Raw genomic sequence first — 27,853 nt, 5'->3', positions numbered from 1 at the left:
TTCCCCAAGAAGAACTAGAAATTACCATTGGCTCGCAACACGGTGTTGGTGGCTGAGGGACGGTCCTGCATGCGCCGGTCCTCCTTGGGCTATGGGCAGGGGTGGGGGGCACAGGCCCGGCTCCCAGGGCACACCCCAAGACGGGGAGGCCCTCTTCCCGCTCGAAGGCTTCTCCCCCTGCCCGGCCCCACTCCCCGGAGCTCCTTCTCCAGCCCCAGGAGAACCCGGCCTCCAAGAAGGCTTCAGGCTCGGACCTCGGACACCGCACCCACACGGCCACTGATCCCGGCGCGTCCTACCTGCCCAGCCTCAGGGGACCAGCTTCCCCTTGCCATCACACGGCTAACCTGCCGCCGAGCAAGAACAACAATGAGAAAAACTGCTGGAACAGTAAGATGATGGATTTCAAATCATTATGTTTTTGTTGTATTTTTGAATGAGCATTAAAATTCATCTCTGGGAAATGTTGAACAGCAAAGGAACAAAGCCCCGGAACAGCGCTAATCCTTCTTAGTCTGTGCGCCAGAGGGTGCTGTGCCGCGGGGCGGGCCGGGAACGGGACCGTTCCAAAACGCATTTAGGTTTCATTAAAAAAAAAAAAAAAAAAAAGAGGCAAAATGCCTTACTGTAGATTTCTGCTTCCCTCTAGAAGAAAAAACACGATTCTGTTTTAAGCTGCAGCAGTGAAAAAAAAAAAAAAACATGTGAAATATGTGATGTGGTGTTTTTAGCAACTGTCTAAATAAGGGTTTAGTGAGTCACTATGGAAAACAGAAAATCTTTCTTATTTTAAGAGCTGCAGTTTAAGGGGCTTTTTTTTTTTTTTTTAACGCAAAAGCTTCCCTTAGGTTTGTAACTTAAACATTGCCCATCTGCTAGATCCTCCCTGGCCTGAATTTACGGCAAATCTGAGATTTCGTTTTTCAAAAAAAAAAAATGCACTTTAAAAATGTGCCGGTTTGGTCGGCAGCATGTCTGCGGCTGGAGGGATGTCCGGTCTCCTCCGTCCTCGGTGAGACCTCTGTGTCCTCCCTAATGTCTGAGGTGGGACCGCCATCCCCGAGCTGCGCACCAAGGGGGACGTCCTCCTCGGGATACGAACCCGTTTCCCAAGGTCATACAGGAGGAGCCGGAAGACCCCGTGAACTTCAGAGCACCCCGCCTGGGACCTCGTGTTCATGGGTTGGGTTTGGGGAGAAACCGCGGTCCCGCAGCTCGCCAGCAACAGCTGCCTGTCACCACGGCCACTGACGTGTCCCAGCCCAGGGGACAGGCCCTCGCCTATTCATTTCTTTATTTTCAGAGAAAATCCTCCACCTTCCTTTCTCATCCAAAGGTTTCAGTCAAAATGTCGCTGGCATTTTACGCTGATTTCTTTTCTTTTCTCTTTTCTTTTCTTTCTTTCTTTCTTTTTCTTTTTTTCTTTTTTTTTTTTTTTAACGATGTAGAAACCATTGTCCTCACTTCAAAAATGAGGTCCAGATATGAGCTTCAAAGTTCTACAGCTCCCGAGTGCTCTTTCTGCCTCGGGTGTCATTACAAATGAACTCATTCATGCTGCCGCACGATTGTCCCCAGCCGCATCTGTAAGACTCTTCGATGTGCTTTTTGGGAACCAGGTGCATCCCAGCCAGGACCGTGGCAGTTTTGCCGGACTGCTTAGCTCGCGGGGAGCTGAACGGGCGAACTGCACGCAGAGGCAGGTCCCTGGGGCGCCGGGCGCGGCTGGGAGCAAAGCCTGCTAGGTGCATGGTTCTGTGCCACTTACAGGTTGCAAGGAGTAAAGAGAAAAATGCTGGATTTTACAGGAAAATCATATTCATAAATCTCCCATACAGTATAACTCAGAGTTGTCTTTGTTTTTGTGCTGTGAAGAATTCAATTCTGTTTCCAGTGTGGAAGCGATAAACACACAACCCACAGTGGAAACCACTCCCCTTGCACTTGGCAAGTGTTTATAGCCGATTTACAGCTGAACGTCCGGAGCGGCTTCGGAGACAGCGCCATGCCCACGCCGTCCCTGGGGTTTGGATTCCATTTTCTGTGACTCCAGCTGCTAACGGCCAGGAGGGATCTTGTTGGGCGCCCAGGGACCTGTGCCCCCAGCAGGGGCACCTTCGTCCCTTCTACACGGCCCTGAGGGAAACGGGCCCGAGGAACGTGTCCCGTCCTGCCCTGGGCCGGCCACAGGGAGCACTGGTTCCCTTTCTCAACTCTGAAACCCTGGGAGGGGTGGCTTGCTTTCAGACAGAGGGTGGGGGTGTACATTTTCAGAGTTTAGACATCTTGCGATCTATCTAGACAATGTCGAGCCATGAATTTCTTAAATGTTTCTTGCCCTGAGAAGGTTTCGTTTTCTCCAAAAGTGTCCCGCTGTTTGCTGGCAGACCCCTACTCTGCCACTTAGCAGTCAGTGGTCTGGCCTCAAAGCCGCCCAGTCTTTGGGGGTCCGCTGCTTCCCCTGTCATCGGGAACAGCAGCGCCCGCCGCGGGCCGCCAGGAGGCTAACACACCCTCGGTGACCTGACACAGGGCCTGGCTCTCCCATGAGGAGGCACGCTCCGGGGACCTGCCAGGGGCCTGCCTCCCCTTGTCAGGTACCTGGCATCCCAGAAGCCCCTTTGCTTCCGGACATTCCCCCAGTGAGCTGGAGAGATGGTCCTGTCGCCCCCAAGTGCCCAGCCCCTCGCCCACAAGTGCCAACTGCTCCCAGCCTGAGACCTGCTCCCTTTGAGTGTGTGGCTGACACGGTCCTGCCTGATTTGTCTATGTCACGCCCTTATTCTCTCTCACGATTCCCTTTACTTGGGAACATCCCAGGCAGCTGTCCCCCACCTGTTCAGACGCTCAAGGACGGAGCATCTCCACATAACCCTGCAAAGAGCTCAGCAACTTGCCAATCAGTTTTGATGACAACGCATGGGGAGGGGATCGTCAGTTTTTCCCTGTCAGTTTGGGGCTCCAACCACAGGCCTAACTACTGTCCGTGACTGGGACACACAGGGGCCGAGTGTGAGCAGAGGCCCTCGTCCTGGAGTGCCCTGTCGGCGTCTAGCTGTGCCTGTGGTTGTCTGGGGCGCACAGAGGGTGTGGTGAGCACAGGTGCACGTGGGCAGGGCCGTGTCCCGGGGCCAGGGCTGGCATGTGCAGAAGGGAGGGCAGGGGTCCTTTGGAGCCAGGCAGGTGAGAACAGCGACCGCGTCCACCGAGAACCAATTCCCGGGCCGCTGTGCTCGGCAGAGATGCCCGGTGCTCTGGGCGCAGGGCTCACACTGTGGGACGGGCGGCACGCTGTCCCCACACCTGAGGGGCCTCCACCTGTGTATGTGCAGGTCAGAGGACAGACTGCATGCGTCCAAAGGAGTTCGATTTGTCTTTGGGGTCTACACATGCTTCTGGAACCTTGGGCCCCTCGCACAGCGTCACGGTGTGTGTTTCTGGGCACGTCTCGGGAGGAGGGCTTTGCTGCGCTCCTCCTGCCTGGGCGGGGGCAGGGGGTCAGAATCTGCTCAGGTCGTGGAGAGGGAGGGCCCAGCCTGCAGAGTGCGGGCACACAGGGTCCTGCCAGGGGCCCCATCTCCTGGGGTGTGGCGGGGTGAGCCTCCTACACAGCCGAGAGCAGCGCCCACGGCTGCCGTGCAAGCAGACCCAGGGAGAGGGGCGTTGTGTGTACACACGCCAACAGTGTGCCCAGATGTGAGAGTGTGTATGCGTTCGCGTGTGTGTATATGTGCATGTGTAAATACGTGCGTGTGTATGTGTGTGTGTCCATGCATGTGTGTGTCTTCATGTTTGCATGTGTGTGTGCATGTATGTGGGCGTGTGTGCACGTATGGGTGTGTATACGTGTGTGAGTGTGTATAGATATGTGTGTATGTGCAGTGAGTGTGTGTACGTGTTGGGAAATGCTGTGTCTGTGTGGTGTGTGTGGGTATGTGTGTGCGGTGTGTGTGGTGTGTGAGTGTGCACGTGCACACGTATGAAAGTGAGCAGCACCCGGACGCCACAGCCACTCAGCACGTCAGGTGCGTCCTTCAGTGAAGAGCCCGAGTCAGAGCACGGCCCCCCCAGTTTTCAGCCCCATCCCTCGTCCTCAGGAAAATGCAGTTTTCTTTCTTCCCGGGGCTGGGCCTCAGCCACCACCCGGCCTAGCAGCCTCCGGCCCCCGACCGAGTCTGGAGAGCAGAGTAAAAACCCGGGGCTCGCAGGCCTGCAGCTCACCAATCCACCTTTTCCATCCATCAAAGGGATCTTTTATTCATGCGTTTTTCTAGTTAGCGCGATGCATCCTTGACTCTGTGCGGTCCTGGGGTCCACACACAGCACGCTGGCCGGCCGTGTGTCTGTCCAGGCAGACCCTGCAGGCCCCAGGGCCAACCCCGGCCACCCCGCCGACCGCTCGGGGCCTCCTCCCTCACCGGCCCCCCAAGTCAGGCCTCTTGTGGCCCCCCGCCAACCCCACCAGTGTGAGTCCTGAGAGTGGATTCCGACCTGTCTGTCTGGGATGGGCTCTCCAGCTCCAGAGAGCACCCCCCCATCCTCCCCCTTCTTCCTCCCTCCCTCCCTCTCTTGCTCTCTCTGGGTCTCTGTCTCTGGGTCTCTGGGTCTGTCTCTCTCTCTCTCTCTCTCTGGAGAACCTTCATTAATACAGCGTCCGAAGCCAGAAGAGTCCTATTTGGTAGGTCGCCAATTGTTTCATTCAAGAGGGACCCAGTGGGTTTTCTTGGCATTGCGGGGGTAGGGGGGGGCGGGCAGGGAACCTTTGAATTTGAAGGCTTGCCTTTCAAATTTCCCTCTGGTTTGGACTGTTTTAGTTAGGTTGCTAAACCACTTAAAATCAATGATTACTCTAGAAACGATGCTTGAGCTGTTAAGAAAAGAAACAACTTTGAAAGCCGATTCTGTCTCTCACACACGCACACGCACGTGCACACGGGTGGTGCATAGCTAAATGTAGATTGGAGAAATATTTTCTGATAGAAGTCAAGCTTGGGGAAAGGAGTGCACACGGCCATGTGTGGAAGCACAGTATTAATAATTAAGCCACGCGATCATTACCTCAGGATATTATTTCTTAAATATCTCTTGCAAAGGCAATATGATTACATATGAATGATATCAATTTTCTACCAACAAAAAAATCTGCAGAAATAGGAATTGAATTACACTGTCCAATTTGCTGTAAAGTTCACTGTATGTGAAGAAATTAATCAAAGCTACCACCACCCATTTTTATGGGGACATAAAATGATGTGAACTTCCATTTTTAATAAAGATGCATAGCACTTTTATGAAGACTGACTAATAACACTGTAATGAACTGAAAAGCTACTGATATATTAAGAATGAAAATTTTGAGGAGTGTATTTACCGAGACTTTTTCATGGAAGGCAGTATTTCTCTGAAGTCTCTATTTGAATCATTGTAAAACGGAGGCAAAATTTCGAGGCAGAACGCGGTACGCACACTGTGCAAATGCACCTTCCAGACGAGAACGTGCTCCTGGGGCCCACGAGTCCGGAGAAGGGTGTGGGGACACCGTGGACACTGCCACGAGGCATCTAAGTGTGGGGGAAGGGAGGGGTCCAGAGGCGAGCTGTGGACACACTTTCCCCTTCACTCCCTTAGCTTCAAGGCATCAGCAACCCAGCAGGATTTTCTCAGGGAGTGGTTTCCTGGAACAGACCCCCCCGGGAGACCAGGGGCTGAAATGTGTGCTTTTAGCTTCCCCTCCTGGTGCGCTTGCTGCTGCTTGGTCTTGACCAGCATCAGGCAGGACGGCCTCGTCCGGTGCCCAAGCCCGGAACCCCGGGTGGGCTGCAGACGCCTTAACCGTTAGATCCTTGTGATGCTTTTCTAACACGCGTTTCTTTGCCGTGGTCAGTGCATAGCTTCGTATTTACAGTTTGGGGCAAAAGGAAGCAGCCTGCATTTGTCTCTGGCTAATTCGGACGGTCTGCGGGGGTGAGCACAAGGCCAGCGTCTCAGGATGTCTGCAGGGGACCTGGGGAAGCATACCGCGAGGTGTCAGTATCAACCCGGGATCTAGAACTCAAGCTGTGGCCTCACCATCCCGTCCAACATCACACGAACCCCCATTGGTTAGTGTTGTCTTTGTAGCTTTTTTCAGAATAAAAAATTAATACATGCTTACTACAACATTTGGAAATACAGAAAATATGGAATAGAAAGTAATAGTCCTCCACAGTTCCCCCTCCCAGAGATCACATCTGTTAACATTCCTGTGTATTGTCTTTCATACATGCACACACACATACACGCACACTCACACACGTGCACGTCATTGTATATACGCACATATATGTGGCTGTTATCACTCACATTTTAAAATTATTTTTTGAATTTTATTTTGAATGGTTAACTAACATTCATGGTTTAAACATCAGGAAATGGAAACTGTTTTTTTCCCTAACATTTTGTTGTGAGCATTTTTTCAGGCCATTAACATTTTATGAATCTGCTTTTCCGGGCTCCAAAATGTAGTGTCCACGGGTGCACATGACGGACTGAGCATCCGTCTGTGGATAGGAGTTCGGGCGGACTCCAGCTACTCACATTGCCCCTGTGCGTACCGCCTGCCTCAGGTTGGATGACGCAGTGTTCCCGGGGAGGCCAGAGTGGGAGGCGGGAGTGGAGAGAAACAGCCCAGGGTCCAAATGTGGAGACACCCCTGTTCCCAGGTGCCAGCTCCTGCCCCTGCCATCAGCCGTCAGGGCTGGGTGGGACGGGGGTTTGACAGCCCGGGAATCTGGCATCTCCCTGGCGCCCATGTCACTGCCCTGTGAGCACCCCCTCTGGGGTCTTGCTGTGGAGGGGTCCCCGCTGCCAGGCCGGGGGCAGTCAGACGGCTCTACCAGGCTCACCTGCATCCCGGAAAAGCTCCGAGGCGCTTCGCAGACCGTGTGGCGTTCAGGAGACCCCCGCATGGTGTCTGTTAGCCCTCCGAATGGGTGAGGAGAGTGAGACGCGAGGCTGCTTGGTGGCAGGGGCAGGACTTAAAGCAGGTGTTCTTGCCGTCAACCTGTTTGCTTCCACGATTCCCTCACCCACCTGCGCTCTTTCCTCCCCGGGTCTCAACTCAGCACAACCCAGCTTCCCGGGAGGCTGCTGCCCTCCCCGCCGGCACCTGCCTTGGGTCCACACTCTCCTCTTCCCTCGTCCCCCCACCCCCCCCGCCCCCCCGCCCTTGCTTTCTCCCATCCCTGGACACTTGGCTTCCCTCCCCTGCCATCCTGAGCTTGGGACACCCTCTCTCTCTTTCTGTGTCTGTCAGTCTGTCTCTGTCTCTGATTCTCTGTGTGTGTGTGTCTCTCTCGGTCTCTCTCCCTCTCTCTCTCTCTTTATACCTCTGTGTGTCTCTGTCAGTCTGTCTCTGTCTCTGTATGCATCTCTCAGTCTGTCTGTGTGTGTATCTGTCTCTGTGTGTCTCTCTCAGTCTCTCTCCATCTTTATCTCTTTGTCTTTCTATACCTCTGTGTGTCTCTCTAAGTGTCTCTGTCTGTCTCTGTTTCTGTTTCTGTTTCTTTGTCTCTCTGTGTGTCTCTAAGTCTCTCTCTGTCAGTTTGTCTCAATGTGTCTCTGTCTCTGTGTATATCTCTGTCAGTCTCTGTCTCGGTGTGTCTTTGTCTCTCTGTCTCAGTCTATCTCTCTGTCTCTGTCTTTGTCTCTCTGTGTGTCTTTATATCTGTCTCAGTCTGTCTGTCTTTATCTCTCTGTATGTCTGTCTGTCTCTCCATGTGTCTCTGTCTCTCCGTCTCTGTTTCTATCTCTCTGTGTGTCTCTCAGTCTCTGTCTCTGTCTTTTTGTGTGTCTCTCAGTCTCTCTGTCTCTGTTCTGTCTCTCTGTGTGTCTCTCAGTCTCTCTGTCTCTGTTTCTGTCTGTGTGTCTCTCAGTCTCTGTCTCTGTGTCTGTTTCTTTGTGTATCTCTGTCAGTCTGTCTCTGTGTCTGTCTCTGTGTCTGTCTCAGTCTCTCTGTTTCTGTCTCTGTCTTTCTGTGTGTCTGTCTCTGTTCTCTGTCTCTCTGTCTCTGTGTCTGTCTCTCCATGTGTCTCTGTCAGTCTGTCTCTCCATGTGTCTCTCAGTGTCTCTGTCTCTCTGTCTGTCTCAGGCTGTTTCTCTCTGTGTCTCTGTGTCTGTCTCTTTGTGTATCTCTGTCTGTGTGTCTGTCTCTCTGTGTGTCTCTCAGTCTCTCTGCCTCTGTCTCTGTCTCTCACCCACACATTTCTTGCACAGGAAATTCCCTCCTCCTGGAGGCATTTTCCTCCCACTCTGCCCCAACCCTCACGCACACGATAAACTCCTCCTCGTGCTTCACCTTCGAATGTCTCCCCCTCTGGGAATCTTCCCCAACCTTCCCAGACAGAGGGAAACGCAGCCTTGCTGGGGCGCGAGGTGCATACGGCCGTCTGTCCGCGCCTCCCACGGGTCCGGGCCCTGCGCTCTCTGTCTCTGGGGTTCTCACGATTTGGCACGAAACAGGCATCAACTGCAGGCTTGGTGGGCAGGGGGCCGAGACGAGACCATTCTCTACGGGAGGCAGAGACCACGCCAGGCGCGTACCGAGCTGCCACGTGGGCGAAACTGTCGCGCAGCAGAGCGCACGGCACAGCTCCAGCTCGGGTGCTGCCTTGCTAGAGCCCCGGCTTGAGGTCAGATGCCTGGGCCCCAGCGTGGGTTCTTATTAGTAGGAGACCTTGCCCGCGTCCCTCACCTCTGACTCACAGTCTGTCTTCCCGTGAAGATGGAGGAACATCTACCGGAGCAGTGGTTGGACAGAATCTCGAGTAAGTATCTCCCCAAGATAGAGCTCGCCGCGCTCCACTCCTTATTACTGTCGTCCGCCTGTGTTAGACACTCTTGGGATCTGCACGGTGATGTTCCCCCGAAGATGCCACGTCCGAATGCCCAGAGCCTGGGAATACACCTGATGAGCAAAGAGGATTTTGAGGATGTGGCTAAGGGTCCTGAGATGGAGGGAGTACGCGGGGACACTTGCTGTGATCACCAGGGTCCTTGTAACGAGGCAGGAGGTCAGAGAGCATCCGAGACATGGAAGCAGAGGTAGGAAGCGAGGACCCGTCAGGCGCCGCCCCTCACAGGTTCTCAACGTGGGGCAGGAGCCCCCCGGCGAATGCAAGAGGCCTCTAGAAGCCCAAGAAGATGAGGAAATGGATTCTCCCCCAGAGCCTCTGGAAGAAACACTGTCCTGCAAGCCAGTTTTGGACCTCTGACCTCCAGAAGCAGGAAGCAGTAAGTTCATGTTGTTTGGGCCACTAAGTTCGTGGCGATCTGTGACAGCAGCCCCAGGAAGCTCATACGGTTCTCCCGACCAGAGGCGGCTGACGGATTTCCACTGCCCCCGGGATAAGTTCCGATGTCCTTAAGGGCACACGGGGAGCTAGAACCCACTTGCTAGAAGCCTGGCCTTCCCCAACTAAAACTGACAGGATCTTCCCAGTTGCTGCAAGAAGCTCAGTCCAACAAGCTGGTTGACGATGAGGAAAGAATATCAGAAATCGGGTCTCCCAGACATCGCCTCCGCCATCACGTTCATTTCAGCCAATGGTCGGCGGTCCACCTGCCCCGAGGACGGCAGCCCACTCCTTACACCTGAGCCTGCTTTGAGCTCCCACCAGGTGCTCCAGCCTTCTCTTCTATGCCGTCTCCCGGGCCATCCTCCCTGGTCGCAGTCTGGCCCGTGAGGGTTCTCGGGGGCCCTTGTGGGACTCAGCAGCGGCAGCTCGGATGATAACCAGCTCATGTCAGGAAGTCCGGATCACACACCCAGGAGGACACAGGCCCCGCTTCCTCCCACATCCGGGGGACCCCTCCCACCTAGCAGGGTCTCGCCTGCGCTTTTCGTCAGAATAAACGACCTCGTGTACCCACGGTGAGTGCCTAGCTGGGTGGATGAATGACTTACCTCCTACAGAGATGCACACATTTTTCCTTTCCACATTTCTGGAATTACTGGCATTTCCCACAAGCACATATTAATTTCATAATATTAATTTTCCAAATAAGAACTTTCTTTAAAATGACAAAGTAAACAATAAGACTTAGATGACTCATCAACAATGGCCTTTTTTTAAAAAAAGAAAGAAAGAAAGAAATTGCTTGAATTCCTAGGCCCACGCACCCACGAGTCACTCAATTTCTTCCCGAATGGGAGAAAATGGTTAAAAAGCTAACAGCTATGCTATAAATGGAAGAAACCTGCACGATTTAAATTAATGATTTATTCCTTTAAAGACAGTGTGGGATCTATCACTGGCACGATAAGCTGCAAAGTGTCCTCTATCTGCATATAGCCGTGCACTGCAGCAATATCTGGCAGTGGAGATGGGGGGAAATCAATTTTTTTGCTAGTTTCAGGCCTATCTCCTGAGTCTGAGATATGTCTGGCTTGTTTTTCAAATATTGCTGCAAGTGATTCAGCCCCTCTGGGTAGGTCTGCGGACGGAGCAGGCTACCTGCTGGGTGACGGCGGAGACGCTAACCCTCCTTGCCACGGTACAGCGCGTCTGCAAAAAGGCAGCCGCCCCCCCTCAGAGGCGTGGGGCTGGGCTTCGGTGAGTGTGATGATAATTACCATCGATTACTACCACAACAATCGCATTTTTCATAAAAACACCTCCTCGCCAACAGATTATTTTGCTAGCTGCTCTTCTGTTCCTTCTGGCGGGGGAACAGTGCTCCCCGTCTCAGGATGCGCCTGGGGGCGCAGGTGCTCCCGCAGGGAGATGCTGTTGCTTCTCCTGGTCGTTTTGGCTGAATCAATAGCACAGCTTTTACATTTTTCCTTCTTTCCTTTTTTTTTATACAATTTTTTTTTTTTTTTGCAAAGCCTTATGTTCATTGGGGAAATGAGCAAAATGTGTCCATCAGTACGGGGTTGAGGAGATCCAGGGCCCCTTCCCTTTCTTACTTGCCCTCTTTCCCCAGCGCTCGCGTCAGGGGGATGGGCTTCTCGGCCCTTGAAGGATGGAGCCTCCTCAGGGAGAAATGAAGGGGACGGAAATGAATTGGATCCATCCCTCCACTTCTCCTGCGGAGTAGGCTTAGGGCTCGGGTGACTTTCTAATTTGCTGTTTAGCAGGCCAATGGCTTATAACTTCGGTCCTGGCAGGGACCAAGAGATAGAGCTGTGACGCGCTCCTGCCAGACCCTCCAGCACTGCCGGCCCGCGCTGCCGTGATGCAGGGGCTCAGGGGTGGGAGAGACCCCCCAGCGCTCCGGCATCAGCCGTGGGCGTGGCACCAACAGCGCTGCTGGAGTCTGGAGCAGGGGGCGGCGGGAGACTTGGCTCCAGCCTTGGCCCCCCTGGGATGGAGGCGGGTCCAGCAGCAAGGGCAGGGCTAGACCTGAGGGTCACGTCAAAGCCTCCTTTCCCAGATGTTCTCCGTGCCTGAATTCCATCACCAGCGATGAACTCGTGGGTCCCCCTAAGCCGAGAGGGGAGCGTGACGCCTTCTCCATCAGCAGCAGGTCAGCCCAACAGGTGGAATGAATGAATGTCAACATCACGCATCCCTGGGAAGAGGCCCCTCCCCACCCTCCTTTCCCAGCTCCCCCTGCACCACCACCCAGGGCGCTGTCCTTCAAGAAGCCACTCATAGGACAACCCTCCACGCCACCCACGCCCCAGGATTGGTGGGCCTCCCCACCCTCCTTAGCACCCTCTGCTTCCTGCTCTCACAGCCCACGGCCCTCTGGGCTGCTCGTCTGCTAACGGGCTGCGGGCTTCCTCCTCCGGAGCCTCCGGGAGGCAGGACTGGGCCCCAGGTCTCACGCGTTCACGCCTGCGTGCCAGGCACTCCCCGTCGGCCTTTCGTTACCAGGCGAGCACGGGGCCTAGGACTGGACCAACACTTGGCCAAATTTGCTGATTTAATACAGGAGAGGAAGAGAACTGTAGAATTTCAGAACTGTCAGAGGCCTTGCAATCTAATCCTGATCTAACCCAACACTGGCAATTTGAGGAGGAGTTAGCAGGAGGCTGGAGGAACTGGTGATGGAGCCGTGTGATCGAACCCTCGGTGGTGGGCCTCCCTGGTGGTTGTATGCGCACAAAACCAGGCTAGAAAAGCTAGAAAGCTGCTCTCCACGGGGATTGCTTCCGGGCGCGAAGGTAGGACACACACATTTTTCTACTTAAAATACTTAAATATGCTGCTATTTAAGAGACAAGCATGACATTTTTAAAAAAGATTTATTTATTTGAGAGAGAGAGAAAACAAGTGGGGGGAGGGGCAGAGAGCAAGGGGGAGAGAGACTTTCAAGCAGACTCCCTGCTGAGTATGGAGCCCGCCCAGGGTGGGGGGGCGGGGGCGGGCTCAATATCATGACCTGAGCCGAAACCAAGAGCCAGACGCTCAACTGACGGAAGCCACCCAGGTGTTCCAAGCACGCCATCATTTTTGTGTTAATGCATTAAACAATTTTGAATATACTTTATTTTTTAGAGCAGTTTTAAGTCGACATCAAAATTGAGCAGAGAGCACACAGATTTCCCCTATATCCCATGCCCCCACGACCTACAGCCTCCCCCACTACCGAAATCCCCCGCCACTGTTACAGTTTGTTCCAGTTGGTGAAGCTACCTCAACACGTCGTCATCACCCCAAGTCCAGACTTTCCTCTTCACTCTTGCTGTTGAACATTCTGTGGGTTTGGACAAATGAGTGATAACTTCTGTCCACAATAATAGTTTGACTGCCCTCAAGATGCTTTCTGCCCCATGTATTCATTCTCCCCCCGCCCCAACCAACTCTGAACGACCACGGATCCTTTTACACTTCCACTGTTTTGCGCTTTCCAGAATGTCATATAGCTGGAATTGTAGAGTTTGTCACATTTTCAGGTTGGCTGCTTTCACTTAGCGATATGCATTTAAGGTTCCTCCGTGTCTTTTTATGGCTTCATAGGTCCTTTCTGTTTAGCGCTGAATAACATTCCATTTTATTTATCCATCATTTACCGAAGGACAACTTGGTTGCTTCCAGGCTTTGGCAATTATGAAAAAGCTGCTATAAATACCCGTGTGCAGGTTTTTGTGCGGACACAAGTGTTCGCTCTTGGGGTAAATACCAGGGAGCGTAATTGCTGGATTGTATGTAAGAGTATGTTTGGTTCCATTAAGAAACCACCGAGCTGCTCCACAGTGGCTGCGCTGTTTTGTATTCCCACCGGCAATGAAGGGGGGTTCCTGCTTCTCCCCGTGCTCGCCAGCACTGGGTGCTGTCAGTGTTCTGGATTTGGGCCACTCTAGCAGGTGTTTTAATGCGTTTTTGAAGTACAAGCCAAGGTGAATTTTCAGAGTAAGCACACTTACATAACCAGCATCCGATCAAGAAGTAGCAATTGACTACTGTCCCAGACGCCCGACACCCGCCCGGGAAGGCAGCCACCACCGACTGCAAATGCCAGAGATCCGTTTTGTCTTTTTGAACTTCATGTAAATGGAATGAGAGAGAATATTCCGTCTTTTCCGTAGTTCTTGTGCTCTTCTCTTGCTCAGTATGACATTTGTGACACTCATCCATATTCTTTGTGTGGTTTGTTCCTTGTCATTGTGTGACAGCGTTTTACAGATGGAATGTCCTGAAATTTATTTGTTTTCCTATTGAAGGGCATTAGGTGGTTTCCAGTGTGGAGCTTTTCCAAATAAAGCTGCAACGCCCATTTTTGTACATCCCTTTGGCTGCACCTACCTACACGTTTGTGTCATGGAATATGCCCGCGTGCGGTCTTTACACGGGGTCCTGTCAGTTTCCCAGAGGGATCGTGCTCCTTTAGTCTCTTATCAGTGGTGTATTGAAAGTTCCCGTTGCACCAGATCCTCCCTGATACTTGGTTTCGTGAGACTTTGATTTTAGGTATTCAGGGGGATATATTGTGTTTTTTTAATTTCCCGATGACTAACAAGATTGATCTTTTTCATATGTTCTTTTGGCCATTTGGATATCCTCTTTGTGAATGACTTCAGTTGTTTTAAACCCTTTTTTTTTTTTCTATTGGATTGCTTGCTCTTACTGATTGGTCGGAGTTCTTTATGTATTACCGGTACAATTCTCTATTTTTCTCGCATCTTCTCCTAATCGGTGGCTGGACTTTTTGCCCTCCTGATGGTGCCTTTTGACAAACAGAAGGCCTTAGCTTTAAAGTAGTTCACTTTATCATTATTCCTTCATGACCTACGTTTTTTTGTCTTGTTTAACAAATATCTGCTATTCTCCAGTATTTCCTTCCAAAAGCACTTTACATTTCACCCTTAAATCTATATGTTGCATCTGGGATTGATTTTTAGGTCTAGCATGAGTTGAGGTTAAAATTCTTTTTTTTTTTTAATGCATGGATATGTGATTGACTCAACTCCACTTATTGAAAACTGACACCATTTCCCACTTCAGTAAAGTCATATATGAAAGGAGTATATATATGTGGGTCTGTTTCTGGACTCAGTTTCCTGTTTTGTTGGTCTTTTTGAATATTCTTGCACCATTCCTATACTATCTTCATTACTTGATATTTGAAATTATAGGTCCTCTAACTTTGCTTTTCTTCTTTGGGATTGACATGGCTATTCTCAATCCTTTGCATTTTCATACATTCTAGTAATTATCTTGTCTCAATCTTGGGACCAATTTGGGAAGGAGTCTTAAATTTCTCTTCATATTTTTGTGTTGTTTTCAATGTAGTGTTCTTGTACATCTCTCATTAGATTTATTCCTGGATATTTATTTCTTGATATGTTTTATTATATATAGTATCTTTAAATTTATTTATTTTGCACACACATATCTACACATATATGCATATTATATATATACACATATATAATATGTAATTAATTTTTATTATATTTATCTTGTATCTAGTGACCTTGCTACATTCTTTTTATATTCTCAGTTTATCTGAAGATTCTTCTAGATTTTCTGTGTCTATATTGTACATGTATATGTATACATTCTGAATGACATTTTCTACATAGACAATCAAGTTTTTAGTAATGAGTAATGACAGTTTTATGTCTTTATTTCCAGTCCTTACACTTTATATTTTTTCTTGTCTTTTTGCCTTGGCTAGGACCTCCAATCAAATGTTGAGTAGAAATGGTGGGTTTTGACAATCTTGTCCCATTTCTGGTCTCTGGGGAAAATATTCCAATATTGGACCATGAAGCATGATTTTTCTGGTAAGAATTTTGTAGATACTCTATTTATACTAAGAATATTATATCCCAAAGATGCCTGGGTGGCTCAGGTGGTTAAACCTCTGGCTCTTGATTTCAGTTCAGGTCATGATCTCAGGGTTGTGAGATCAAGTCCCATGTCAGCCTCTGCACTGGGCATAGAGCCTGCTTAAGATTCTTTCTCTCTCCCTCTGCTCCCCCACGCCCCAAGTTGCACGTGTTCTCTCTTTCTTAAAGAAAAAACAAAAAACAAATAAGAATATTATATTCCTTGTTTGCTAAGAGCTTTTATCAAGACTGGGTGTAGAATTTTATTAAATACTTATTCAGTTTCATTTTTATTAAAATAACTATTTTCCCCATTCTATTAATGTGGTAAAATACAGTTTTTCATGTTAAATTACCCTAACATTCCTGGGATAAACTCAACTTAAATGTGATGTGTCATTTTCTTATGCCATGATGTTTGCTTTGCTAATTTTTAAGCTTTTTCCATTTATGTTCATGAGAGAGATTAGCTTGTAAATTTTCTTTCTTTTAATGTCTTTATGAGGTTTTAGTATCAAGATTATCCTGTCTTTATATAATCAGGTGGGCAGTTTCTCCCCTGCCACACATATATTTGTATAACATCTTTGTCTCAGTATTTGTTCTCTAAATGTTGTAAATGTTGATGCATTCTGAGCTTGGAGATTTCTTGATGGGAAGATTTGAAATTATAGATTCAATTTTTAAAATCAGTATAAGACCATTCAAATTTTTTATTTCTTCTTACATAAGTTTGAATAAGTTGCTTCTTTCTAGGAATTTGTACATTTTTTCTAAAAATTTAAATTATTTGGCATAAGTATTTTTATAAAACTCGTATCTTTTAATGTCTATAGAATCAGAATGTATATGACACCTCTTTTTTTCATTACCGATATTGATAACGTGTGCCTTCTTTCTGTATATTTTGACCAGTCTTGCCACAAATTTATCATTTTCTAGTCTTTTCAAATAATTACATTTTGTTAATTCTCTCTATTGTAGGTTCATTTTCTATTCCATTGATTCTGCTCTTATCTTTACTATTTCCTCCCTTCTACTGTAGTTGGGTGTAATTAATTGCTTTTTTCCCTAACTTTTTGAGAATGAGATTTATATCATTTATATCAATTATATGAGCTTTCCTCTTTTTTAGTATTTGGACTGAAGGCTATACCTTTTCTCCTAAGCACAGATCTAGCTGTCAGAAATCCACAGTTTGGTAGGTCACATTTTTATTATAATTCAGTTCAAAATATTTTCAAATTTTTAAATATTTTTATTATTTTATCTTTCTTCTTTATAGCTTGCTGGTTATATGTCCTTTTATTGTCTTTTCAATAATTACTCTAGAGATTGTACTGTTTGAACACAAATTAGTACTTTTGTCACTTGTCATGCAATGCTAGGACCTTAGAATATTTTAACTTCATTTTCCCAGTCCTAACTTTTGTATTCATGAAAATAAGGCCAAAAAGGTCATGCATTTTACTACCATTTTAGACCATTGTAGTCACTATTATTAGTGCTTTGTTTATCCAATATTTAAATATATGTATATTAAATATATGTATCCACAGTCCCTTAATTTCTGTACTATTGTTAATGTATCTGACATCATTTTCTTTCTGCCTGGATAATACTGTAAAATTTTTAGGGCAATTCCACTGATAGATTTCCTCTTCTTTTATTTGTTGAAAATATTTTTTATTTTATTTTATTTTTGAAGAATATTTTTCTGGATACCAAATTCAAGGTTCACGGTTAGACTTTTTTAGCACTTTAAGGATGTTAACTCATTCAATGTTTTCTGGCTCCCATAATTTTTATGGAGAAAGCAACCATCAGTAACAGTGTTGCCCCTCTGAATATAATGTACCTTTGTAATCTTTCTGCTTGAAGATTTTCTCTGCTTTTCAACAGTTTTAGCATGATGTATCTGGGTGTGGTTGGTTTTACAGTTATCAAGTTATACTTGAGTCTCATGATGCTCCTTGAATATGTAGCTCGATGTCTTTCATCATGTTGGGGAAGTGGCTGCCATTATCTCTTCCAACATCACTTATACCCCTGTCTCTCCTCCACTTCTGGGACTCCAGTCATGCATACAGTGGCCTTTTCTCTGTGTCCTATACATCTTTTATTCTCTTCTCAGTACTTACCACTATATTTGCACTCTGTGATTCAGCATGGATGCTTTCTATTCATTCACCTTCTACTTTACTAATCTTTTCTTGCCAAGTTCAATCTTCTGTTAAGCACATAGATTTCCTAATCTTTTCACTTTTTATTTCTATAGTTTTTATTTGATTCTCTTTTATGTATTCTGATTCTCTGGTGAAATTCTCCATATTTTCATTATTTTCTTCACTATATTAGTCACAGGTCCAATTGCATATCTGAGAACTCCAATGATTAAGTCAAGTCATTTGCCTATGTCGATAGCCTATTTTTTCTCTTGGTCTTGTTTTTTGGTAGCTTGGTAATTGTTGAATGCCAGGTATAGTGTACAAACCACTAGATGGCTCACTATCCTCTGGTTGTCAGTTAGAATGGAGTCTGTCATCTTAATCCAAAAAATAACTGAGTTGTTTCCAGCCTGACTCACCGTTTTTATCGTCTCGCTTTTTTTCATCTCTGATTTAAGGGTGTAGCTCTCCAAAAATTCCAAATGAGAGCCTATGTATTTAATGGGGTCTCTCTTTTTTGGTGGGTCCAGAAACCTCTTGTTTTTGCTTGGCCAAGCATCATGGTCTGTGGTCCAGTCAATTTCTATTTACTTTCTTAGCTTTTTGTTCTGCACAGATTGAGAATTTGGCAAATGCTTCAAGTGGGAAACCGTGAATGTTGAACTCACCTCGCTGTGTCCTCTTTTTTCCTGGGAGCTTGGTTCTGCTTACGCATCCTTGAGATCCAGCTTTTATCTCTGTAGCACTGTAAGATTACCAGAAGTTCTGACAGCTTCTCTGCCTTTTAGTCCCAGCCCCCTACCCAGATTCTTAGATTTTGCTTTATATCAAGAATCTGCAATAGTCCTGAGAGAAAGTGTGGCTCATAGCAGGTCAGCTCACTTCTCTGAACTTTCCTCCTCTTAGAGTCATGACTCCTAAGTCCTGGTCCCCTCAGCAGCCCTCTACTGCCTTTAAAAGGAATAGTTGTAACGAGCTACCTCTCTCCCTTTCATCTATCTATCTATCTTCCATATCATCTACCAATTTCTCACTCTCTTCTTTATCTTATCTATTTATCTTCTATCATCTATGGACCCTCTCTCATCTATCCTCTATCATCCATGTCTGTCCATCTATCCATCCATCTATCTTTTCTAATATTCTTGGCAGGACCATTTGTCCAAGCGAGGGCTCTTGATTGTTGCTAGAATCACCTCCACCACATTCCCATCAAATGGTCAACTGAATATCCATCGCTGGTTGGAGACAGAAATGCCTCAGTACAGGTAAAACCATATTTCCCAAGTGCTTTCCAGAGGACAGAAATTATCCAGGACACTGCTCAAACTTAAACATCTTGACGTAAGTTTGGGAGACTTTGTAAATAATAACTTCTTTTTGATGATTAACCACACATGATTACACATGAAGAGCTCTGAGGTGTCATCTGGTAAAGAAAACAGGTTAACCCTTCTAGCATATTATTTCCTGCTCCTATTGATCATGGAAACCTTCTTTCTTAAAGTTCCCAATATCATCACAAACCCACTTTGAGAAATGTGGTGAATATTATAGCTATCCTGAAACCCTGAGGAAGTGGGGGGTGGAAGCCTCTACTAGTAGTTACAAGATCTAGGTCCCCAGGGCCAGGATGGAGGGGACAGAGCCACCCAGTGAGCAGCCTGGGTCAGGCTGGAGTCCACATGGAAGTGGTGGTGGAGTGAGTTATTAGTGGTTATATATGGTTATAATTATAGTGATTGTAAATTGCTCTTGTCTAGTGCCTGACCATTATCTTTGGATGGACTTCTCTCATTCGTTTTGAGATAATGTAAGTAAAACATTTAGCATGGCACCTGACATTTAATAAGGAACGAATAAATGTTAAATATCATTTTAGTTCCAAACTATTCTTGATACTTTCCTATCCCATAAGAATCACTTTTTTTCTCTAATCTCCACTATCCAGGGTGATAACCTTCATGTTAGGCTTACACCATATATCCCATCCCTAAATAAATATGAGCATTTCATAGAATCCTTGTCAACATACTTCCCTGAAGATTTCTTAGGTTAATCCTTTTGCTTCTGGTCTCCTTGAATGATATATTATTATTATTATAAAGAAGTATGTCAGCTGGGGATTTACTATGAAATTAGTAAATAGTGATCCATTAGCTTTCCTGCAAAGCACATGACCATGATTTCATTGAGTCCCTAGCAAATCTAAAACAGATACCCAGCAAAACAACAGAGCAATGCCGAGGAGGACAGGAGCAAGTGCAGACACTAAAGCTCCAGGGAATGCTTAGGAAGACACAGCATGGGGTTCAAAGCGATGAGCTGCTCTGTTCCTTTGATGGCTCGACAATGGCGGGATGAGTCTCTCCATCCTGTCTTCAGCATGGTCCACCCTTCATTCACCCACTGACCCCTTATTACTATCAAGTGGGCATCTGTCCTAGGTGCTGTTCCAGGTGCTGGGGGTACCTGGCCGTCATCAGGGAACCGCACAAAGCAAAGCTCTGCCTTCCTGGATTTCACATTCTCCTTCGGGAGGTAAGAAATACACAGGATAAATAAGTTCGATGCACAATTTTAGATTGTGATGAAGTGCAGGGAAGGTGTGATGAAGAAGGGAAGGGAATATGAGGTGAGGGGGGTGGAGGGAGGCCTCTTTGAGAAGGTGGTATTTGGGTAAAGGCTTGAAGGAGGCCCCCATGTGAGCCACAGAGCTGGGCGCAGAGGGTTACAGCAGACAGGAAGGAGGGCAAGCTCGGAGGCCCCGCTGGGGGCCTGCTGGAGCCAGATGGCACCTCTTCCCAACTCTGTGCTCGGCGATACCATGTCAGCAGGTGAAAATCGGCCACGGTGGGAGCATTTCCACCACGGAAATCAGTAAATGTTACAGATCGCCACACCCGTCCCCACCCTGTGTGGCGGCCAGTCTGGCGGGAGGAGAGTGTGCAATGGGGGAGAGCAGAAGACAAAGTCGGCAAGGTAGTCAGCCAGCCAGTGGTGTGGATCCTGAAAGCCATTTGTGGCAGGCAGAAGAACGGTTCTAAGTATGTGCAAGGTCTAAACCCCGGAACCTGCGCCCATGGGCCGTGTTACCTCGCGTGACAAGCGGGGCTCTGCTTTGTTAACCAGTTAAGGATCCTGAGAATATCCTGGATTATCCAGTGGTCCCCCGTGTAATCGCAGGAGTCCTGGTCAGTGGAAGAGGGAGACTGGAGTGTCAGAGGAGCTGGGGCATGGCAGCAGACTCCAGAGCAATGGGGCCACGAGCCACAGGGGGCAGGCCGCCTCTCTACACGGCTGGAAAGGGCACAGAGACAGATCCTCCCCCAGAGCCTCCAGAAGGAACGGGACGCTGCCGACACCTTGAGGTCAGCCCACGAGACCGTTTTGGGACTCCAGACCTCCAGGACCGCAAGATCGCAAACTCGTGTTGTTTCAGCTCTGACGTTGTGGGAACTTGCTACCGCGGCAGCAGGAAGTGAAGACATCACAAGAGGCCCTGGGTGGGTGGGGAGGCTTCGGAGAGATCTGCAGGAGGACGGAGGCTCTCTGACTTGCAGTCTAACAGGTTCCAGCTGTTGTGCTGAGGCAGCACGAGGGGCAACAGGTGGAGGGTTGCAGTCATCGGGCAGGGCAGCTGGCGACGGAGGAACGGCGGCTAGATTTCCGTGCACTTTGAAGGCCGTGCCAGCTGGGATTGCTAGCAGATTGGCTGCAGAGTGTGCAAGAAGGAGTCTCGTCAGGGATGATGCCGACGTTTTTGGCCTGGGCTGGGAGAGAGGGGCTGTTACTGGAAAAGGAGGACAGTGGGACTCTCAGGTTTGAGGGATGGGGGTTTGCGAATCCTCTTTGCACCTAACTGCAGTGTGGGGAAGGCCAGGCCGGGAAAGGGAGCCCGCCAACAGAGGAGGCTCAGACACTTGAGGGGAGGGAGCGTGATACTCCCGGTCGGACTCCCTTCAGCAGGAGGACAGGGGGCGCGGGACCCCTGAACGGCCCAGTCCGAGCTGATGTTGCTCTGATCTGATCGGCGCCACACCGACCGACCGTACTCCCTCCTCTGGGCAGGTGAACTCCCGCTGTGTGGGGTAGAACTGGCTGAAAGGCTGTAAACAAAGATAATGATAAATAGCTGTGTATCACATGTTGGGGGGAGTCTAGCATGGTGCCCTAGCCATCAGTGCGAAGCCTGGCTTTATTTAACCTCTCTGCTAATTATCTGCAGGAGAAGGTAAAGACTTGTTAATTACATTCACAGATTATACAAAATTGGGAGGTGTTGAGAAGACCAGCGACGACAGAGAAATCATTCAAAGAGCCCAGAAATATGGACAAGAAATAAAATGAGACTCAGTGTGCAAAACTGCGGGAAGATTTAACCAGAGGATATTAATCCAAAACATTGGAATTCAATGGGCAGTAACAGCCAGGAAAGTAGAAATGCTAAAAAAGGCCTATGGGTAATGTTGGACAACAAATTAATTATAATTCTACTGTGCAATTCTGTAGCAAAATGGTCCAGTGTGATTTCGCCCCATACTTACAGGCCTCATTAGCCTGGGATAGGAGCTCATAATCTTTCTTTTCCTCTCCCTCTCTGTGCGTACACACACACACACACACACATGCACGCACTCAAACACACACACACACCCATACACTTCAACCTACCTCATCTGGAATGCTTTTGTCGCCAGTGGGACTCGAGTAGAGAATGACAGAGCTTCAAATGAGCCTTCGCCCTTACTCCCCAAAGTCCCTTCTTCTCCACGGAGGGAGTGCCCTGGCCGGTGTGACGGTCCTCAGGAGTGAGCGTTGGTGCCCGGGTGGGGACCACAGAGGTTTTGCGGAGGCACAGGTTCGGAGGGGGCAGAGCTGGAGCCACATGTGGCCCCGGCCTTTGCCTCCTCAGTCCCACTTGCTGTCTTGCTGAAAACCACAGCCAACGTCTGGAGGTGGGGCATTGTGCCCAATCCTTGGTTTCTGCGGTGGGCCGAGATGGTGGTAGTATTCTCAACTCCCTTCAAAATGGTGAAGTAATTTGCCCAAGATCACAAGACCAGCTAGTGGCCGAGCCGTGGAGATGAGCTCCAGAGCAAGAGCTCATAACTGCCACGTAATACAGCGTCCCAGAGGGTGAAATGGCGAGCAAGTGTTTTCTTTTTATTCAACCCCATTTCCTTCCTGCACATTCCGTAATTGTAGGTGCCAGGTGTCCAGCAACGCCTCGACAGGACCCTCCACCACGGAGCATCTCCATACCTTTTTCACTGTGTGGCCCACATCCGTAACAAATCTGTGAGCCCCGGGGGGAATGTGAGTTTACTTGTTAATTACATACGTGTACCACCATACTCCTAGATTATGTACGTTATGCGACGTACCCCCAAAATAACAATTTTAAATACAAAAACATGGAACTTCGACATTTTCTTCTCGTTGACCCGTGGTGACTGCAGACGAGCAGCCCTCATGGGAGCCCTGGCTTAGGGAAGAAGATGTCCTACGCCAGCGAGAAAGCACAGGTATAAGGATTGAATCGTGTTCCCCCAAAGTTCAATTCCGCCTGGAACCTCAGGATGTGACCTGATTGGAAAGAGCCTTGGCAGATGTAATCCATTAAGACGTGGCCACACTGAGTTAGGGTGAGCCCTAGATCCCATGACTGATGTCCTTGTAGGAGGAGAAGAACAGACAGACACAGAGACACACAGAACAGGCCAGAGGACACTGGAGCCAGAGGTGGGGTGACACAGTCTCCAGCAGAGGCTCTCCAAGGACCGCCAGGAGTCGCCAGGAGACGGAAGAGGTGAGGAAGGATTATTCCTTAGAGCTTCTGGAGGAAGCACGGCCCTCTCAACACACGGATCTCAGACCTCTGGCTTCTAAAACCAGGAGAGAACAAATGTCTATTGTTTTCAGCCCCCAGGAAAGGACTACAGCTCCAGGAGGGCTGGGACTTTACCTAAGAAAGAGGGTTACATGCAGTGCCATGTTCACCTTAGAGAAGCCCCACAGCATTCTAGAATGTGGGTCCTGGAATGGGAACCCGGAGCCCAGAGCCCAGTGCCCACGAGAGCCCCTCTGCCAACGACGGCGAAGCAGCCCCACGCTCGCAGCCCGGAGCCCTTCACTGCCCAGCGACACAGAGCCTGCCTGCCCTTCTGAGGGCTCCACTCTGATGGCCTCCCACGCTGGCCCTCCAGCCCGCTTTTCCAACAAGCAAGCAAGTGCTCTTGATTCTTCCCCTGAAACGTTTCCGACTGGCCCCACCATTGTCCCTACTCCCAGTCCCTAGGTTGGACCTTCCCCGCTTCCTGCCAAAACAATTACCACCATCTCCCACCTGCCCCTCCCCCAACCCGCAATCCGTGCCCATGTCACAAGCACAGCTTCTCTAAAGTGTGCTCTAGAGCCTCAGCGCCCATAACCTTTCTGGGGGCACAAGGGGTCCGGCACCCATCCGGCCGAAGGCCGCCGGCTGGCAGGGGGAGGGCCAGAAGTGAGTAAACTGAGCAGGGCGTGGGGACACACGTGGCACTGCTAACCCCACCCACAAGGCCACACCGCCTCCCCGGAGGCCGCGGGGTCTGCGCCGAGCTGCAGGGGCAGTCGGCGGCAGGACAGTTGGCCAGAGGATGGCTGTGCGGGGGCCACACTCCAGGTGCTCGCAGAGCCCGGCTCCTGCAGGAGGCTGGGCTGGGGGCCCCATCACGGGGCCGCTGTCGGCCTGTGTGCCTGAACAGCCCGTGCGCCCGGAAGCCCCAGGCAGATGGGCGGGTCGAGGGGCCCTCTCGCAGCCCTTTGTAAGGTCACCCTGCGTGCTCCCGGTCCACCTAAAGCGCCCGAACTTCCACTGACACCTGCTTGGGGGGAAGTTGGCCCCTGCTGTGCAGCTGGCGCTCGAGAGAGAGGCTCCATGAGACTCGACCGGAGGCTGCATCCAGGGCGGAGCCTGAGAGTGGCCAGGGCAGGCGGCGTCGGGTCGGCTGGCCCCACCGTGCCTGTCTGCACCCCGGCAGCTGGGATGAAGGACAAGCTGCTACGTCGGAACAGGAGGCAGCGGGTCACACTGCCTCCACCCCTCGTTTCAAAGTCACAGCATGGAGGTCCTGGCCGGCCAGACAAGCAGTCTCTGGGAGGAAGACTTTTGACTGCTGACTTTTTTTTCAGTCTCAGCGTTGTAGGGGAATATTTGCTGGGGCTACGGGGTGATCACTTCATTTGTACGTGCTTCCTTTGTATCATTGTTTGCTGTTGGTTCCACGGATACATTCAGATCGCAGCCAGCCGGCAGTAGGGAAATGCAAACAGGCTCCTAATTCCTTGAGCCTCTTTCTCCCCAAGATTAGGAAGCCTTGCTGGAGAGCCTGCAGTGTCTTGAAAGAAGCCAGAACAGACTTTATTGAGGAATACCAGCATTGGAGATGGAACAAAAGGATGGACGCGGTGAACAGATGGGAGGGTGTTTAGCGAAGACTCATGATCTATGTGAACAGTGCAGGCTGGGACCTCCCTTCTTTTTGTTTTTGATGCATCAGGGTATGATATGATATGATATGACAGAACATGTCAAAAATTTAGGGGAAAATAAAACCCTGGTTTTTTTTTGAAACATCAAACTATTGCTATCAATAGGAACAGCAACTGTTCAAAAATTTGTTTCAGAACTGCCAAGAAGTGAGCGTTCGTGGAAAAAAAAAAGTATTTTTCCCTGCTGTTTGCAAGGTGGACACAAATGCAGACGGTAGGAGGTTGACAACTTGACACATGTCTAATAAATCTAAAGCATAAAAAGTCAACAATTCACTGTTCAAGAAAGCATTACCAGAATAAAAAGTGCTACGCGGAGAAAGAATAACCATTAAAAAATAGATTTTCTGAATTCAGTAAGTGATTTAGCCCTCCGAGCGCCAGTCTTCAAAACAAGGAAGCTTTTTCTTTCTCCCCGTAAGAGCGAGAGCTGCAACGGCGAGCCGAGATCCGAGGGCCCTGCTGCATCGAATGAACCAGGTGAAGAGGCAGCTCCCAGAGAGCAGATGTTAGAGGCTCGGAGAGCTGGTGACAGGGGTCAGAGAGTGGGGACTTCCAGATCCCGGCTGCTCTGCCCCTCCACACAGGAGTGGGCTTAATTTGACAAGTTGGTCCAGTTACAGGGGATTCACAGATCGCAGTCCATGCCAAGCAGATTTGGCCACCAACAGCACGTCTGCGTCTGGCCAAGAGGACGGCAGGTGGGCGGCCATCCCTGCTCTGCCCGCGCTGCCGTGGACAGAGACACAGAGCCCGGCCGGGGGCGCCGAGCACTTCGGAAGTGCAAGGAGAGAATGAGCCATGTTGCTAATATCACCATAATTAAGGATTCTGTTTTCACCATTTTCTCTTCAAGCTCCTAATTCTTTTCTCCCATCACGATGAGTATGATGATGGGGAGGAAGATTTTAAATGAATATGAAAACTAATGGTAATTCTCATGCGAGTCTCATGTAAACAAAAATATCAACATTAAAGTTATGAATCCTAATTTGTGCCATGGAGCTTGAATCTGTATCTTTCTGAATTAGAGGAATATAGATATAGAGCGCTGAGTAGCATCTATGTGCAGTTAGAAAACTGACACAGTCTCTCCAATTTATAGGGAAATTGACATAATTTTGCAAAAATGCAAAACCATTTGTGAACTGGGTTTTGCATAATGGGATTAATTTGGTCGACTGTCATATCCACTATGCTGCGAAATGCAAGTTAATCACAACATCATTCTGAGTTTTTTAAAGGAAGAAAGAGAAAGGAAGAAAGGAAAGGCATTTTTCCCCTCGTCTATCTTTTCATTAAGAGAAAATACCCACTTTTCCAGTCTGCACCTTAGGTAGCTTTAGGAAACAATGCTAGATGAATTTTGCAATGGACGCCTTCCTGAACTGAGCCGAATTGGCCTACCTCCAATGAAAAAAATTAACAGCTTTCATAGAAGCATGAAAAATTGCTTCCAAGGAGAGTCCATACTGTTTGCTTTAGCGTATGTGTGCGTGTGCCCAGAACTGCAGGGCACAAGAGGGCTGAGGCTATAGCACACGCGTTTTGTTACCACACTCAATTACTCAGTGTCGTTATTACGAACCGTCTTTCCATCAACAGACAAGAGCCTGATTATCCTGAGAGGAAGGTACAATACGTGGCTCTGCTTGTCCAAAACGCTAGCTTAAGCCATGGCAACACCTAACCCAAAGTCTCCACGGCTCAACACGCGAGTTCGATCTTCTCAGTACGTGTACAGCACCCGGAGAGTTCTGCTCACTGGGGTCACACGGGGGACCCTGCTGATGGTACTCCGTCTAGACACAGGCTCTGTCGAGTGCGCAGGCAGGACAAAGGGAGCATGGGAGCCCAGTGAGTGCCCCAACCCTTCTTTCCACCTGGGAGAGACCCTTTCATCATTGACCATACTTCATTGCCCAAAGCAAGTCCCATGACTGCACTGACCTTCAGGGCAGCCAGGAGGACCTGTCCGCAGGTCGCAAAGGCCATAGTCATGTTTGCAGTTTTTCCGTATCTTTCCATCACTGTAAGGATTGGCAATGAATCTGCTCGACTGTCTTCTCCAGGTGGTGGGAACCAACGTGACGGAGAGGGCTCCCCTCCCCACAGGGAAGGACTTGGCACAGACGTCACTTAGCCTGAAATCAGCTCAGCCCAACAGTGACCAAGAGCCCACCCCAGACTGGGTACTATAGAGGGTACGTGACGAGGAAGACCCTCATCTTGTCTGAAGGGGACGGCAGAACGGCAGTAGGAGTAAGAGGTGAACTCCGAAACTCAACGCGAAGCAAAATATCGTAACTAACGCTATTCAGAACCACCCGAGCATCTGAGCATGGTGTGTGGGAGTAAAACTCAGGAAGGCTCCCTAGGAAGAGGCAGCTATGTTGAGTCCTGAGGGGTCCGACAGGTGGAGAAGGGAGGGAGCCAGCGACAAAGGCGTGTGTGTTCGAGATAGCGAGTGGTTCCGGCTCTGGAAGAGCTCCTGAGGTTGGCATAGGAGATGGGGCTCAGTTGCGGGTGTCCTGGAAGTCAGAATCAGGGCATTCCACTTGCTTGGCAGTCCGGGCAAGAATGGCCCCAGGCATCTCCCTGCATCGTCCCGGGTCTGTATGGGCACATGTGGGTTGTTAGTGCCAGTGTCGCCTTCTAAAGAACGCAGTGCACCCTGCAGTCTCGGGTCCCCATTCTGAAGCGTGTTGGCCGTCACTGCAGCAGTAGGACTTGACCTCCCTCAGCCTGTTTCCTCATCTGTGAGGGTTTCACAATGTCTGGGTGGTATGGTTGTTCAGAGAGCTCAAGGAGATAGCATCTAAAGTACCTAGCATGTGATACTTGTTCCACGAGAAGCTGTCGTTGCTGATATAATTTAATTGTTCTG

The 27,853-nt window shown here is 49.2% G+C and overlaps 1 protein-coding gene across 2 annotated transcripts in view; it reads left to right on the top strand.

Annotated features, from left to right (window-relative positions):
• ZNF407 (zinc finger protein 407) overlaps positions 1–27,853 on the top strand; it is a 530,536-nt gene that overhangs the window by 497,558 nt on the left and 5,125 nt on the right. Inside the window, exon 9 of one of the 2 annotated variants that reach the window (XR_015727572.1) lies at positions 15,109–15,217. Coding sequence is in view for 1 of the 2 variants with exons in the window: in XM_045790276.2 (XP_045646232.2) it covers positions 15,109–15,128 (20 nt within the window). In the remaining variant the exon portion in view is untranslated. Of the gene's footprint in view, positions 1–15,108; positions 15,231–27,853 lie in introns of those variants that run through there. The other variant, XM_045790276.2, reaches the window with a different exon arrangement.

The sequence above is a fragment of the Ursus americanus genome, chromosome 19, assembly GCF_024610735.1.
Source record: "Ursus americanus isolate L20-20 chromosome 19, mUrsAme1.1.p, whole genome shotgun sequence".
In the NCBI taxonomy this organism is placed as follows: domain Eukaryota; kingdom Metazoa; phylum Chordata; class Mammalia; order Carnivora; family Ursidae; genus Ursus; species Ursus americanus.
This window is presented reverse-complemented; position numbering and strand designations above follow the sequence as displayed.